The 17,745-nt window shown below is 39.4% G+C and overlaps 1 protein-coding gene across 8 annotated transcripts in view; it reads left to right on the top strand.

Annotated features, from left to right (window-relative positions):
• LOC144079136 (cadherin-like protein 26) overlaps positions 1–17,745 on the top strand; it is a 233,655-nt gene that overhangs the window by 170 nt on the left and 215,740 nt on the right. Inside the window, exons 2-20 of one of the 8 annotated variants that reach the window (XR_013301458.1) lie at positions 2,026–2,094; positions 2,206–2,298; positions 2,378–2,536; positions 2,612–2,759; positions 2,868–3,037; positions 3,148–3,276; positions 3,347–3,532; positions 3,616–3,887; positions 4,187–4,329; positions 4,414–4,635; positions 7,226–7,447; positions 7,798–7,919; positions 8,416–8,493; positions 10,563–10,622; positions 10,734–10,796; positions 10,930–10,965; positions 11,723–11,794; positions 11,893–13,704; positions 13,813–14,346. Coding sequence is in view for 3 of the 8 variants with exons in the window: in XM_077607742.1 (XP_077463868.1) it covers positions 2,026–2,094; positions 2,206–2,298; positions 2,378–2,536; positions 2,612–2,759; positions 2,868–3,037; positions 3,148–3,276; positions 3,347–3,532; positions 3,616–3,887; positions 4,187–4,329; positions 4,414–4,635; positions 7,226–7,447; positions 7,798–7,919; positions 8,416–8,493; positions 10,563–10,622; positions 10,734–10,796; positions 10,930–10,965; positions 11,723–11,794; positions 11,893–12,108 (2,460 nt within the window). In the remaining 5 variants the exon portion in view is untranslated. Of the gene's footprint in view, positions 1–2,025; positions 2,095–2,205; positions 2,299–2,377; positions 2,537–2,611; positions 2,760–2,867; positions 3,038–3,147; positions 3,277–3,346; positions 3,533–3,615; positions 3,888–4,186; positions 4,330–4,413; positions 4,636–7,225; positions 7,448–7,797; positions 7,920–8,415; positions 8,494–10,562; positions 10,623–10,733; positions 10,797–10,929; positions 10,966–11,722; positions 11,795–11,892; positions 14,347–17,745 lie in introns of those variants that run through there. The other 7 variants (XR_013301456.1, XR_013301463.1, XR_013301509.1 and 4 more) reach the window with 7 other exon arrangements.

The following is a 17,745-nucleotide window of genomic DNA, read 5'->3' as shown; positions in this document are numbered from 1 at the left end:
ATATAACACTTCTGTATAAAGTCAAACTTAGTTTTATCCATTTGTTGCTTGGGTTGCTAAAGCAGTGTCATGCTATTGTTTGCATCCCTTTGTGACAAATTATTTCTATATTGAGTTAGTTTTCATTAATGCTTTGGTGTTCAAAGAAGGCAGGTGAATTTAATTGAATGCAACTGTAAAAATCTGATTGTTCTCCATGTGGACTATTTAATAATATTGTTACCTGTATTTGAATTCAAACTAACAGCGACAAAAGCGACAAATAACATGTACACACACGCCAATAATACCAAACTTATTGATGATTTTTATATTATATATTTAGATATTAATGCTCTTACATTGTCAATGCAATTACAAACTCACTCTCTCTCATGATTATAATTTTGAGAGCGAGAGATTACATGGTTGATCGCTTTCAACAGTAAACGCTCTGTCTCTGTCTCTCTCTCTCTCTCTCTCTCTCTCGCTCTTTCTCTCTTTCTCTCTTTCTCATGATTATAATTTTGAGAGCGAGCGAATCCGGCGACGAATTGTCCGTTCGACGAAACGTCCGTTCGACGAAACGTCCGTCGACGAAACGTCCGTCGACCAAACGTCCGTCGACCAAACATCCGTCGACCAAACGTCCGTCGACCAAATTTAACATTTATTGTTAACTTTTTGTAGGATAAAGACATTCATTCATTCACCGGCTACACTCTGCCCTCACTGGATGACATTGCCAGCCCTCGCTTCCTCAGCAGAGCCGGGAACATTGTCAGGGACCAATACCACCCTGGTCACAACCTGTTCCAGCTACTGCCCTCTGGCATACGCTACAGGTCTCACAAAGCACGGACAAATAGACTTAAGGACATTTTTTTTTCCCACAGCCATCAGGACTCTGAACTTGCGTCAGCACGACACACAATCCCTTCTGTGCAATAACTTCGGGGTGTGCAATAACAATGCCCAATATCTTAGATTGTGCAACATTTTAGAATTTACCGAGCCAGGATGTGACTTTTTATACTTTTATATTACTATTTATGTTTTTTTTACTGGGAAAGTGCACTTTGTGGAGTAGTACCACCAATTTCGTTATACGCAGCTGTGTATGATGACAATAAAGGCTTTTGATTTGATTTGATCTTCCATACCGCGCATCCTCGAAATGGTTGCAGGGGTTGCTGGACCCTAACCCAGCTGACTGCAGGCGAAAAGAAAACTATACCTTAGACTGCTTACCAGTCAGCCGTAGGGCAAAGAGAGAGGCAAACGACCATCCGTACTCACCATCATACCCCCACCCCAACTGAGCTCACTCCTGCCGGCAGCGAAGCCAGGCGTGTGAACCTCTAGCCCAGGGTTCGGGAACCTTTTTGACGAAGAGAGCCACAAACAATTCATATTTTCCAATGTTATTCCTTGTGAGCCATACTACGAATTTAAAAGTCAAAATAAATACATGTACATGTACATACATGTAAACAAGTGCCTTTTAATTTTTTGGGGGGTAATTTCACCACTTTTAAAGTGGAAAAAAGATTCTCATGCTGTTGCTAATCAATGAGAGGATGCATTCCAGAAGAGTCTACTGCAAAAAAATGAAGATTAAAGCAAAAAAAGAAGAAGATTAAAGCAAAAAAGAAGATTAAAGCAGATCTAAATGTAATATCTCAGTTCTGTCAACAACGATTTCCATATTTTAGCTCACAGGTTGGCAAAGAGCCAGATGCACCCATCAAAAGAGCCACATGTGGCTCCCGAGCCACAGGTTCCCTACCCCTGCTCTAGCCCATAAGGTGGCTATGGATATAGACAAATTATATATATTTGTTTCTTCCATAATGATTTTTTAAAACCAAATCATTGTTCTTGGGGGTGGTGTTTTTTTTAATCTATTCACTGAGCTGTATAAAGTCATGATCAAGTCTCAAGAAGAGTAACAGTCGTGTGTGTGCTTGGTTTGATCTGTTTTGTGAATTGAGTGCTCTACTTTACCAGAAATGGTGAAATCTCTTGTTTGTAATGGTTCTGTAGGTTATAGGTATTGTAGTCACTTCGACACTCACCTTTCAGAATGGACACAACATCCAACTTGCCAAGCAGGTAACTTTAAATTTTTTGCAACCCTGCTGAAACAAAATAATGTAATACAGTATGAATTGATGTCAATTGATTGATATTTATGTTTTCATTTACTTATTTTGTGGTCAACAGGAAAGGTTGATACGTACCAAAAGGAGATGGTCTTTGACTACGATTCAAGTAGTTGAAGAGGATCCAGGGCCTTACCCCAAATTCATATCTCAGGTTAAAACAGTATTGAGAGAGCAATACCAAAAACTAGCCAACAGCTATTTTTTATTTACTATTTTTTTCACTTTTTTAGGTATTCAATGACAAGTCAAATCAATACAAAAATCACAAATTTGTATTAGGAGGAATGGGCATAGATGAGGAGCCAATAGGCGTCTTCTCTCTTGATGAACGAACGGGGAAGCTTTACGCCCTCAAATCCATTGACAGAGAGAAGCACAACTTCTTTCATGTGAGCTCAAGTTGCATCATAAATTTACCTCCATCAGTACAGTACAAGTACAACACCTCCTGCATTTATTCACAGATCAAGTTTGACATTTTGGACATAAAAACGGGCGGGGCTTTAGACATGGAATTAGCATTTGATGTTGAAATAGAAGACATCAATGACAATGCACCAAGATTTGTCCAACCAAAAATGAACGCTGAAGTCAGGGAGAATATAGACGAGGGTGAGTTTGTGCTTCCAGAACTTGTAAATTAAGTGTAATTTGTATCATATGTATACATAGTAGTTTATCTTCTATTCTTGTGTTTCACCCTTAAAATCACATGTCAAGGGTACTTGCCAGTGACAATAGAGGTTATTGACCCTGATCAACAGAACACCCCAAATTCTACAGTGACTCTGAGTATCATATCACAGTCGCCACAAGAGCCGAAAATTGATTTACACCAGATTGATGTACTAACAGCTCAGCTTACTTTTAAAGGGTGTTTCGACTACGACGTAAGTGCCAGTGACTTTCTTTACCTCCGGCTGCATTTTAAGACACACACACAAACAGTGATCCATGCTAACTGTACAGGATAAATACGGTCTTTATATTCATTATTCAGAAAGTTAAAATGTATGAAATAATACTTCAAGCAAAAGATCATGGAAATCCATCCCTCTCATCCACTGCTGTTGTGACTCTCAACATTATTGACGCCAACAGTCATCCACCAATGTTCAAAGCGAGGAAGGTAGTAAAACAACTACTGATTAGGTTACTAATTAGTGATGCATGATGCTGAAAATGTTTCACTGCTCCAGTATCATGGTGAAGTTCCAGAAATGATCCTGAAGGAAAATGTTTTAAGACTTGAAGTAGAAGACCAAGACACTCCGAAAACACCAGGCTGGCGGGCCAAGTACGTCATCATCAATGGAAATGAGGAAAAAAATTACAAAATTGAAACAGATCCTGATACTAATGAGGGCATTCTGAGTGTTGTCAAGGTATTTTCTTTCTCCTCAAAATCTCACCATTCTTCATTGAACTTTGGTTGGACCCTGACTGTCTTTGTATGTGTGTCATGAAGGGAAAAGATTTTGAGAAAACAGCTATTGCAAAGCTGTACATCGGAGTAGAAAATGAAGAGCCCTTATTTGTATGTAAAGATGCACCATCACCCCACAATGGCATGTCCTCCTTTGATTCAATTAATGTCACAGTAAAAGTAATAGATGTCAATGACCCACCTCAATTTGAGAAAGAGTCGGTTGAAATCTATGAAAAGGAAGAGGGAGAACCAGGAAAGTTGCTGCACACTCCAAAAGTTCATGATGTCGATTCTGATATCTCCAAAATTAGGTTGGTGTTTACATTTATTCATCATTTTCCAAAAAAAATCACATTTTTAAAACTTAACGTCCATAGCCCTGACAACATTTTAATAACTTTAAATTGGCATTTGAAGGCTCATCATCATTACTGATTCATTGTTTTAATGTATTGAATAGATGCATTCATTCATTCATTTTCTAAACCACTTTATCCTCACCAGGGTGCTGGAGCCTATCCCAGCTGCTTTCGAGCCAGAGGCTTACCACTCAATCTCCCGGGCCGCCCTGTATAGATGTAATTAAGGTTAAATATATTTTGTTTTCTAGGTTTGTCTTGTTAGATGACCCAGCAAAATGGGTACGCATTGATAAAAAAACTGGACAAATTACAACTACTAAAAAGATGGATAGAGAATCACCCTTTGTCCATGACGACATTTATAAAATCCTGATCGCTGCAATAGATGATGGTATGCAAACTATTGTTAATTGGTCTAAACAACAAAACAGAAAGTCTTAAACCAACTGCTACCTTCTTTGCTGTGGCTACTAAGGTCAACCTCCAGGCACAAGTACAAGCACTATCTTGATTCACCTTGTGGATATCAATGATAACCAGCCCAAACTAAAAAACAACAGTGTCTCCATGTGTGGAAACAAGGTCAAACTTTTCCTAAAGGATTTTGACTTGCATCCTTACAGTGGACCCTTCACAGTCTCGCTAAAGACTGATGATGCAACCCAACTAAAGCGATGGAAACTGGACCCTGCCACGGGTAAACATATAAATGAATGAAGTTTGATATTATGTATAGAGTCATACCTTTACTTACGAATGTCTCTAGGTGGGAAATTTTCAGGTTACGAAAGCAAATGAGTGCCTCAAGATATGAAAAAGATCCACGTTATGAAATCCCCCAAGAATTAAATGCATTTCCTGTATCCGTTATTTTATTTTAAAATTGTGGCGGATGCATTGATTCTCACTTTCTAACCTCGCTACACTCTACTGGGCTCTCATTGGTTGTCTCACAACAACCACTATACATTCTCTTTTGTAATTTTGACCACCCTTCGTCGGCACGGAGTTCGGTGTTTTTTGTTGAGTTTTTTTAGTATGGATAAACCAGCTTCTTTCTTCCATGAAAATGACGAGCGCGAATGAAAAGGAGATGCGTGGCCCGTTATTGATTGAAGAAAAATTGAAGGTGTTGAAAAAATATGAAGGTGGCATGCGGTTGACTGAAATTGCTAAGCAATATGGCCGAAACCCATCCACAATCGCAACGATATTGAAACAGAAGGAAGCATTAAAAGCTATGAATCCTTCCCATGCCCTCTCTGTTATTTTGAAAAGGAGATCATAACTTAACGACGAGATGGAGGGACTTCTACTTCTGTGGATAAAAGAAAAAGAAATTGCAGGAGATACATTGACGGAATTTCCCATTTCTGCAAAAGCAGCGGACATATTTAGCGACCTGGTGATGGAGGGTGGGATGAGGGTTCTTCGGAACACCAAGCACACCCTGACTTTAAAGCATGGCGTGGCTGGTTGGAAAAATGTAAGAAAAGGACTGGAATCCACTCAGTCGTGCGGAATGGTGAGGCATCGAGTGCCGACAATGAGGTGGCAGAAGAATTTATAAAAAAATCGAACCATTTGTGATGGATAAATACATTCCACAACAAGTTTTTAATTGCGAAGATGCCCCGCTGCACATTCATCACAGCTGAGGAGAAGAAAATGCCAGGACACAAGCCATTAAAAGGACCAATTTACCCTTGCTCTCTTTAGTAATGCCAGTGGAGATTGTAAGATTAAGCCCCTGCTAGTGTTCCACTCGGAAAAAAACCCCGTCCTTCAAAGCTTGCAAAGTCGTGAAGGAGAAATTTAACGTCATGTGGAGGTCCAATGGCAACACCTGGGCCACTCGACAATTTTTTGTTGAGCGGGTGAATTTAGTGTTCGATCCTGCCGTAAAGATGTTTTTTAAAAAGAATAACCTCCCCCTCAAGTGTCTAATGATTTTCGAAAATGCACCAGCCCACCCACCACCACCTAGATGAGGAAACCTTGGAGGACTTCTCCTTTATAAAGGTGTTGTACCTTCCTCTGAACACAATGCCTCTCCTCCAGCCCATGGACCAGCAGGTAATTTCAAATAAAATAAAAAAACTTTTCACGAAATTTCTTTTCAAAAGATGTTTAGAGATCACGGAAAAACCCACTTTACCCTTCGAATTTTTTGGAAGCACAGCTTCGACATTGTTGTGTGCTTGAACTTAATTGACATGGCTTGGTAGGGGTTAACCATGCGTACCCTTAATTCTGCTTGGAGGAAGCTGTGGCCGATTGCCTTCGACGGACTTGAAGTCGAGCCTCAACAGGAAACTCAGCCTGTGGCGGCCGAAATTGTGTCGCTACCTGCTTCTACAGTCCTGGTTGATGAACATCTTGAAAAAGAACTATACGAAGACGATTGCCTTTGACGACGTTTAATAATGTTTCTAAAAGGCCCAAGACAAATTTCTGATTTGTGCTGTTGCGATGGCGGCTGCTTCCTCCATGGCTGCCTTCTCGTTGAATTCCTTGTGCATTACCGAGCGTTGCATTTACTCATCCGTCCGTTGAGAGTTCATTCAGGATGTTTTTCCACAAAGTCGGAAAGTTTGTTTCTCCCCGTTTTTCTTCTTCTGATTTTTGCTGTTGCAATGATGGCTGCTTCCTCCTTGGCTGCCTTATCGTTGAATTCCTTGTGTATTGCCGAGCGTTGCATTTACTCATCCGTCCGTTTTGGTGCACATTGACCAACTAACTCGTCAACGTCCTTATTACTGACCACACGGCCCATCGCCTGCCAATGCGACACAATTTCGCCCACCGAAGGCTACAGTTCAGGTCGAGGCACTGCCACAGCTTCCCTAAGCATAAATAAGTTAAAGCAAACAATGGGTTAAAGAAAATGAACGGTTGTTGTGAGACAGCCAATGAGAGCCAAGTATATGGTGGAGTGAGCTTCTATAGCGAGAATCAATGCATCCGCAACAATATTTTCAAAATAAAATAACGGATAAGGTATGCATGTGTTTTGGGTTTTTTTTCGTAACTTGACTATTTTTCTTATCTCGAGGCACTCATTTGCATATAAAAAGCTTTCGTAACCTGGAAATTTCGCACCAAGAGGAATTCCTAAGTAGAGGTATGACTGACTGTGTACGTGTATATATGTATGTATATATACATATATATATATATATATATATATATATAGACATTTGTTATGTATTTTATTTTTTAAACGAAATTTGGTCAATTTGAGAAACAAGAAAAAACTAAATATTTTCCTTTATATTTACAAACAGGTGAGGAAGTTGGGCTTCTTAGTTTAAAGACACTCCCTTATGGCAAATACTCAGTACCCCTCTTGATTAAGGACCAACAGGGCATAACAGGAGAGGACATTGTGGTCGTGAATGTGTGTAATTGTGAAGGAGGACAAGTGTGTCGCCATAAACAGACGCTCTCAACAAGTCTAGGTCCAAGTGGCATTGGACTGATCTTTGCAGCTCTGCTGTTATTTTTGCGTGAGTATTATCATTATTTAATAGCTAAACCAAGACAATTATTTTCAGCGAGACATCAAGTACATTTGATTACTTTCCCAGTTATTTACTTCTTCTTAACTGGTTTTACTTTGGAATCCTTAGTTGAACGTCATTACTCTATCATTTAGCAAAAAAAAACTCTAATTACAATTTTGCAGTATCAGCATGATCCCTCTCTGAGAAAATCGCTTTTTATGGCTTTGCACAGATTCATATCAGTTAACCACAAAACACACCCATCCAGTGTTGGTTTGTGGGTCATTGGTAATACCAAGTAACATATTCCTAAAATACATAAAGATAAGACTGTTTGTTGTTTGTGTTTGCAGTAATCTTATTCATCTTGACCTGTGGGTGTGAAAAACAGTTCCAGAACCTCTCTGAAGTACAAGATGCAGGTTATCAGACCTTAATCAAGTACAATCTAGAAGGAGGTGGCCCAAAATGCAAGGTGTGCTGACAGTTTTCTGAATACAGTCTTCAACGTCATGGTAACCTGCCAAATTTCAATTGAGGCAACTGACTGGGTTCCTAGTTATTGAAAACTTCAATATATTAATGTTCTTCACTTTATAGATGTCACAACATAACAAGGCAGCATATTTAACAGTTCATTTGCATCTCAAAATTAGGACATTTATTTGAGGACAAAAGTAGGAAATTTATTTGACAACAAAAATAGGAAATTAATTTGAGGACAAAAGTAGGAAATTTATTTGAGGACAAAAGTAGGAAATGTATTTAAGGACAAAAGTAGGAAATTTATTTGAGGACAAAAGTAGGAAATTTATTTGAGGACAAAAGTAGGAAATTGTCGGCACGGGAATAGGAACTTCAATGCTAGTTCAAGCCCAACAGTGCTGCTTATGAAAAAAGAGTCCCAAGTGAGGATGGATGGACAAACTGTGTGACAATAACTGTAGAACTATGTTTTACGTTTCTGATAGACCGAGCCAACTTTGCTACGAAGGCCAAATGATTTTTCGACAACTGGAATAAATGTTCTAAAGCAAGAATCAATGCAGGTACTTTAATTTCACAACTCAGTGCATTTTACAATTTCTTTTCTATCAGGGTCCCACAATCGTGAGCCTTTTTTACTGAGCATTTTTCAGTTCGATATCATCTGTATTCAGGGGTAGGCAAACGGGTCCTCAAGGGCCGCTATGGGTGCAAGTTTTTGTTTCAACCAAATCAGCACGGACAGTTTAACCAGTGCAGAAAACAAGCAGCACCGTACCGTACTCCACTGATTAGACTTGGAGGACAGCAGATTGGTCAAAGGTGTCTTCTTTATGGGTTGGAATGAAAACCCGCACCCAGTACTGTCATCCTTCACAACTTTGTGACTGCAGTCCAAATAAAACATGGTCATAAAAATGTCAACATTTACCCTGAAACTCGCAGGTGGAAGACAAGAGATGAAAAATGGCGGAAGTCAGGGCACCCCTTGTGGTTGTTTTTTTAAACCCTTTTCCCCCAGATGCCATCTGATGGTTATTGCGCCCCAGTCAGTAGTAGTAAGGGTCTTAGTTGAGAAAAGCCCTGTGCCATGACCGACATCCGATCGGATCCTTAACGGGTAATTTTACAGTGCCACTTGACTTTTTTCTTCCATAATGCTCAGGATCTTTCAAAAACTTAGGAATGAGTGTTAAGGTGTATCCAACCCCAGCAGCAGGGAGACAACAGTTGGAACCTTCACGAGGTGTCTCCCGAGAGGCCGCTCGTCGCAGCCTGCGAATCCAACAAACCACCCAGAGCTGCCACCCAGGAACGTGGCGCCCTACGTTGTTCATCCAGTCGGAGATATTCGCACTGCCCCACACCTCCGGCTACCCCCTGGATGAACTAATCCGCGTTCCAGTGACAGCTCTAGCGCTGCTGAGGGTAATCCTCAGGCGCCTGGGCCTAACAACAACAACAACAACAACCCCAGCAGCAAGGCCACGCTGCAAGAGATCTTGCTTATGCAGTGCAACAATCCGACCACGTTAAAAAAGAAAACTTCTTTGCTTTAAGCCATCAGGAGGACATGACCACGTTAGGTTTTTATAGCCTCTTGTTTTAAATGTTTGATCAGATGATGAACAGCATCAGTAAAATGTACATAGTTAATGTATTTTTTTTAAATTCAAAGTTCCAAATGGGAGGCCCTGTGCCTGACTGTTCGAGGGTTCGATTCGAGGTGGGTCCTCCTCACTGAGTGGAGTTTGCATGTTCTTCCTGGGCTTGCATGGTTTTTTTTCTGGAAACTCCAGTTTCCTCCTGCATCCACCAATTCAGGGTGGCCTTGCATATTGTAGCTCTACTTCAAACCTCATTAAGGTCCAAATATACAAAATGCATATTGTAGCAAATATTCAACTGGTCTCAAGATTTTCTATATTTGTATCCTTCTATAGTATTATTTCTTAAAACTAAATAAAATGAACACACATTTTTTATAAATATTTTTTTACTATACTTTCAATTTTTCCATAAAACAAATCTTTCATGTAGAATACAGTCAATACATGTTTATTTCATAAAATATTACTCAAGATCTCATCTCATCTGATTTTCTGAACCGCTTTATCCTCATTAGGGTCGCGGGGTGTGCTGGAGCCAATCCCAGCTGTCTCCGGGCCAGAGGCGGGGGACACCCTGAATCGGTGGCCAGCCGATCGCAGGGCACAAGGAGACGGACAACCATGCAAACTCACACTCAGATCTAGGGGCAATTAAAGTGTCCAATCAGGCTACCATGCATGTTTTTGGAATGTGGGAGGAAACCGGAGTACCCGGAGAAAACCCACGCAGCCCCGGTGAGAACATGCAACGTCCACACAGGTGGACCGACCTGGATTTGAACCCAGGACCCCAGAGCTGTGATGCCGACGCGCTAACCACGATAAAAATAAAAATAAAGAATTAAATAATTCCCATCTAAATATCTGATAATAAAGCATTTTTTTAAAATATTATTTTAGTCCATTACTAATTCGTTCGATGGATTTAAAGCGGTCGGTCTGGCAATAAATGAATGAATATTATATATTTGATATATTTCACAACTAGCTCAACTGAGCAAGAAATTGCATTTTTCATGCAGACATCTAAGAGGGCCCCTGCAATGATCAAAGACTTTAATAATTACAACACTGGGATGATGGTGAGTAACAAGGCAATACAATTTTTTGGTTGTCATAATAGTATACAATAATCCAACCAGGATTAGCTTGTAACAATTAAAGTAGAACTTTTTAATATACTTTCCCAACAGGTTAACTCTAACATGGCATCAGTGGGTCACCATTATCACGCTGCGTCTTTGTTGGGCAATATAGTGAGTATTTACAGCCACATTTAAATGGTCCCCTATCAATTGGGGGATTTAAATATTTACTGTTCAGTACATATAATCCTACAAGAGTTGGGATTATGAATAGTCGAATTACTTTTAACTGTCTTCATTTCAGAACTCTACATGGTCGGCAAGCAAGAATACATTCCAGGTAAGAGTGGGGGGAAAAAACAAAAAAACTATAGAATTCGCTTATATCTTAAGTAGAGGCAATAATAAATAGATTTAGATTTTTTTTTTTTTTACAATGAAAATATTACAGTACTACATATGAGCAATGTTCCCTCTAATTTTTCGTTGGTCTGAGCAGAAAGTCAACCTCCCTGAGCGCACCGAGTACCAGTGTGAGCGACATCATCGGTACTCGGATGATTCGCCTAAAGACGTTTCGCCGACGGACGTTTGACAGACGGGCAGGTCGCCGAATGAACGTTCGGCGGAACGTCCATTCGGCGACCTGTCCATCTGTCAAACGTCCGTCAGCGAAACGTCTTTAGGCGAATCATCCGGTCACGACATCATCATTGCTCGCTATGGGCACACCCGTATCACACCTGCCACAAGCAGGTGCATGTCAATGTTCCCTCTAATTTTTCATGTAAAACATGCTGTAAAACACGAAAAACATAAGTGGACAGAGCTACTGCCACTGGCTGCCGCTTAAACGGCGCCATCATGGGGAAAGGGGTTAAAAAAATAAAATAAAATAAAAAAAAAAAACGATTTTTTTTTTTACTGCGCGCCATATGATTGCTGCTGCGCAGAGAAGACGAGAGTAGTGCGGAATTGCGCACGCGCGCAACTTAGAGGGAACACTGCATATGAGACATATATATATATATATATATATATATATATATATATATATATATATATATATATATATATATATACAATTCTTTGAATAGGGAGGCTCATTCAGGTCTCAACAGACAAACAGCTGGCTGTCCAATCATAACATTTCAGATCACCTCAACAAGGTAAGAGAGACATTTGCATCACATGCTGCAAATCAGGACTATAGTAATTGCCACATTAAAAACTCAAGATGATTTAATTTTAATCTACTCACCCACAGAGACTGCAAATGATTGACAGAAATGTTGAAAACCACCCAGAATATCAACCGCATGAGTACGTCTACGAGGGAGATGAAAGCAGATTGTCACTAGATGAACTGTCCTTTAGCAACTTTGGAGATAGTTTTCAGTTTTTGAATGATTTGGGACCCAACTTTAAACAATTTGGGAGCATTTGCAACCAGTTAAACCAGGAAAAAAACGTACAAATTTAAAACGGCAAATGTGGCCATTACTATATTTTTATTTAACAGCGATTGCTGTCAGCGTTTTTACATATAATGGAAAGTAATAGTAACAATTGAATATATTTTCATTACCACTTGCTATCGTTTGCCAAAAAAATAACACATTGATTGTTAAAAAATGTTTTTTTTTCTATTTTTTATGAAATGAAAGTGCCTGAGAATTAATTTTGTATTTTTATTTAGAATATTTATCTCAACTTGTATTGGATTCTCATGAGAAAAGTTTGAATTGCTTGTCTTTATTTAAATTTGTGTACCAGTCATTGTGTATAATTTACATCTACGGAGTTTAATTTCTTAGGAAAGTATTATTCAGTCATTCATTTTCTGTGCCGCTTATCCTCACATGGGTCACTGGGGGTGCTGGAGCCTATCCCAGCTGACTTCAGGCACCAGGCGGGGCATATCCTGAATTGGTGGACAGCCAATCACAGGGCTCAAAGAGACAACCATTCACACTCACACTCTTAGAGAGGAACAATTTAAAGTGTTCAACTAGTTTACCCTGCATGTTTTTGGGATGGGGGAGGAAACTCGAGTAGCGCCAGGCGTCGGTATTAGCGGCGGAAAGAAGTACAACTCCGAAAAAGACGTGAAATACAAAATTGGACTTGCGAACATTTTTGGACTTAAACGCAATTTGCAGACATGTTCGTATGTACCGTTGTTCGTAAGTTGAATGTTCGTAAGTAGGGGAGCGTCTGTATTCTATTAAACATAACTTACATTATCGGAGGCCTTTATTGATTCGGTGACACAGCGTTGTTCAGTCATGTTAAGCACTTGCCACACCTGTCAGTGATACATATTTGCTCAGTTAATCATCATAGATAAAACCAAATGTTGTATTAATATTAAATCCTTTTGACAATGGCTTGCAACAAGCATAACCAAAGGATTATGGTAGTTATTGCACAACTGGGTGAGGTCCTGGAAATTCCAGTTCCCATTATAAACATAGCCTGGCAAGAACCGGAAAAGACTGAGTTGGGATTATTTTATCTCACTACATTCATTCAGTACTAAATCCATAATAATAATAAACAAAATAACATCAATGGTTGTCTAAAGATGTTGAAAGTGTAGAACAATTGGCTACATGCTGCAACAAGACATTTAATGATCTTGATTTCTTTACTGTGTACAGTACTTGATTTCTTTTGTTATTTTTACATTCATTGCTCCTTTTTTGTTTGACTGGTTGTAAAGGGGGCAGCCCGGCGGATTGGGTGGTTAGCACGTCAACCTCACAGCTCTGGGCTCCTGGGTTCAAATCCAGGTCGGTCCACTTGTGCAGAGTTTGCATGTTGTCCCCAGTCTGCGTGGGTTTTCTCTGGGTACTCCAGTTTCCACCCACATTCCAAAAAAACATGCATGGTTCCGTGACACCAATTATTGGAGTTTGAACAAAATGCACAGCATGCTCCGGTTCCAGACAGGAGGCAAGACCTACTTTATTGCACTCTGTGTCTTTTATAGATGGAGCACAGTACAGTGAAAAAATGAAGGACGTCTGGCCTCCTTCATCATCGTTTTGGCAATGTCTGATATCTTTCTTGGAAGGTCAGCCCAACCCTGGCTCATAAACACATGATGTTATCTGCGACTCAAGGCCGCCTGCTAATTCCACAATAGGTGTTATCTAGACTAACGGGCGCCACAATATTCCAGAATAACGGGAACCCAGGTAGGGGTCTTTTGGAAGAGTGTCCGGGTGAAGAATCTCCGGGGGGTACCGCCGAAATCCAAGTTGGGTGATGATGGCTAACAGATCTACCAGCATCGGACCCTGCTCATAATTCAAATACTACAGTAATATCTCGACGTACGAGTGCTCCAACATACGAGAAATTTGAGATACGAGGAAAATTCTGAGCAAATATTTGCCTTGAGATATGAGACAAATTTGAGATACGAGCATATGAGACAGCCTGGTGTCCGCGAGAGGCTGCTTATGATAACAGTGCACTGTCTTTATCGACACATCTCCCTCACGTAAAGATATCTACGAGCACCGGCCGCACAAGTGGCATTTTTTGCATTAATCAGTGCAAAATTAAGTGGAAAAACAATGGGTCCAAAGCAAGCCAGTGCAATGAAGGGCTAACTATCGTTTCCAAGCTGCGCAGTGACATTTATAACGAGATGGAGAGGCTTTGTTTATTATGGAATTAAAACCAATAAAATGATGTTTGTCCATTGTAATATCCTGTTTTTTTTCAGTGTTTTTTCAGAGGGTGTTAATGAATTAATTTGTATTTAGTTCATTTCTATGTGAAAAAATAATTTGAGGTATGAGTAAATTGACATACAAGCTCGGTCCCGGAACACATTAAGCTCGTATCTTAAGGTAATACTGTAGTCTGAGTCCAAATTGAGATAGCAAGGTCGATTGGCAGAGGGAGATGGAGGTTGAATATTATCTCGTGGTTGGGAGAATAGGTAGGAAAGCGGGAAGTGGTTGTAGGGGATAATAATCGGCAGGTGGATGACTGGTAGGCGGTCAACGGCGTGAGCGTTGACGGCTTCCCGCTGGGTCCATGGTTTGGTCGGATCGTACTGTTGCATCCTGGTGACGTCGAGCATGGAACGTAGTATAGGACCTGAATGCAGGGAAGCAGTCAAAGACTTGGAAGGAGTGCTCTCACCAAACTTATTACTTAAGGCAGGAATCTTCAGAAAATAACATTCGCATATAAGCCAAACCCTTAAAATCGCCTTGAAGAATAATATATACAGTTGTGGTCAAAAGTTTACATACACTTGTGAAGAACATAATGTCATGGCTCTCTTGAGTTTCCAGTTATTTCTACAACTCTGATTTTTCTCTGATAGAGTGATTGGAACAGATACTTCTTTGTCACAAAATATATTCATGAAGTTAGGTTCTTTTATGACTTTATTATGGGTGAACAGAAAAAAAGTGATCAAATCTGCTGGATCAAAAATATACATACAGCAGCGCTAATATTTGGTAACATGTCCCTTGGCCATTTTCACTTCATGGAACTGGTGCGTTACAGAGAATAAATGGGATAATGAAGAAGGAGGACGACCTTCAAATTCTTCAAGATAACCTAAAGCCATCAGCCCGAAGATCGGATCTTGGGCGCAGTTGTGTGTTCCAACAGGACAATGACCCCAAACACACATCAAAAGTGGTCATGGAATAGCTAAATCAGGCTAGAATTAAGGTTTTCCAATGGCCTTCCCAAAGTCCTGACTTAAACCCCATTGAGAACTTGTGGACAATGCTGAAGAAACAAGTCCATGTCAGAAAGCCATCAAATTTAACTGAACTGCACCAATTCTGTCAAGAGGAGTGGTCAAAGATTCAACCAGAAGCTTGTGAATGTTCACCCATAATAAAGTCGTAAAAGAACCAAACTTCATGAATGTTTTTTTGTGACAAAGAAGTATCTGTTCCAATCACTCTATCAGAGAAAAATCAGAGTTGTACAAATAACTGGAAACTCAAGAGAGCCAGGACATTATGTTCTTCACAAGTGTATGTAAACTTTTGACCACAATTGTATATATATATATATATATATATATATATATATATATATATATGTATATATGTATATATATGTATGTATATATATGTATGTATATATATGTATGTATATATATATATATATATATATATATATATATATATATATATATATATATATATATATATATATATAAACAAAAAATGCGCTGCACCATAAACCGCAGGAGTCAAAGTCCATCTGTGTGAGGTGTAAGCGCTTTACAGTCTAAAAATTACGTAATTGTAAAAAGCAAGTTGGTGTTATGCAATTTTTAACATCATAGACACAATTTATAATCTACTTCCATCTAGTGGTCAAATACACGTTATCTATCTATCAGTGGCGGGCGGTGCATTTTCTGGTAGCGCCTTCAACGTATCATTCCAACCCTCAAAAACTATTTTATTGCTATAAAACCTCTACTGCAGCTACAGCTGCAACACATAAAAAATAATCAATAAATTAATGCACAAAAATGGGGTAAAATCCACTTCCTAGCAGCATTTCATGATTAAATACAAATACTGGAGCTTTTCAGACATTAAAACCAGGCCAGGGGGTGATTTTCCCGGGAAAAGACAGCGATGAACGTCAATGGCGTACGGGCAAACATTGCCCGAAAATGGGATACAATCCAGCCGAAAACAGCATTTATTGATTAAATACAAATACTGGAGCTTTTTAGACATCAGAACCGGGCCCGGAGTATCATTTCCCCAGTAAAAAGGCAGCGATGAACGTCGATACGTCCATATGTGAAACGACAAAAAATGCACTAAAATACTAAAATTAGGTAAAATCCACTTCCTAGCATCATTTATTGATTGAATACAAATACTGGAGCTTTTGAGACATTACAACCAGGCCAGGGGGGGTGGTGATTTTTCCCCGGAAAAGACAGCGATGGACGTCAATGGTGAAACGCCCAAAATTAAACTGGGGTAAAATCCACTTCCTTGCAGCATTTTGTGATTAAATACAAACACTGGAGCTTAAATACAAACACTGGAGCTTAAATACAAACAGTGGAGTTTTTCAGATATCAGAACTTGGCCCACAATTGAAATATTATTTAGGAATATGGCCATATTTTACTCACCAAAAATCCTTTTTACACAATATCCATCCTCCTTTCTTTCTTCCTTCTTTCCTATCGCCATCGAAGCTAATGATGAAAGTCGAGCCTGTCCTGTCATATTTCCAGCATAGTCCGTTTTGAAAATGGCTTTAAATCAAAACAACAATATACTATTTGCTTGTGGAGCTAAGTTAGCACACTGAAAGTGCCGCACACACCATTTTCCCGGCTGTAACAGGCTTGCTAGCTTCGGAGTTGACCGCCCTTTCTTAATGATGTCCATTTTTTTCTGTAAGTCTGTCTGGAAAATAGCTTTGTGAGAGAAATCTGCAACAGAAGCCATTTCTTTTTGCCACTGTCGGCCATGTGGGTAGAGTTTGCGATCTCTGGCTGCTTTGGCCCGCCTACTAGCCAATCATACTTTGTGAAAGCAATGACATGTCCCAGCCAGCAAAATGCTAACGCCTATGAAAAATCATTGTGGGGTTGCCAACTCGAAATCTGATTGGTTAAAAGCAACAGTCTAGTTTAATGCAGCAGAGCCCGCAAGAACTGATTGTGAAGGCTTTGAGGCAGATCTGATCTGGCAACAAATAATGGCTGAAATGTGATTGGTTAAATGCTTCAATATGAAAACACACATCTGGAAGCAGTGCAACCAGGGGGAAAAGCAATGAAAGTAAGCTAACAGACCATTTGGAATGATAAGTATTGATGGAAAAAATATATGATTCAGATATTTCTTAGGCCAGCAGAGAAGGCCTTGAAGGCCCTGACGGCCCGCCACTGCTATCTATACAGAAGAATATATATATATATATATATATATATATATATATATATATATATATATATATATATAAATATATATATATATATATATATATATATATATATATATATATATATATATATATAAATAAATATATGTGTATATATAAATATATATATGTATCTATATATATATACAGACACTCCTCAACT

This window comes from Stigmatopora argus, chromosome 1 (assembly GCF_051989625.1).
Source record: "Stigmatopora argus isolate UIUO_Sarg chromosome 1, RoL_Sarg_1.0, whole genome shotgun sequence".
NCBI classification, from domain to species: Eukaryota; Metazoa; Chordata; class Actinopteri; order Syngnathiformes; family Syngnathidae; genus Stigmatopora; species Stigmatopora argus.
Note: the sequence above shows the minus strand (reverse complement) of the source record. Positions and strands in the feature narration are given on the sequence as shown.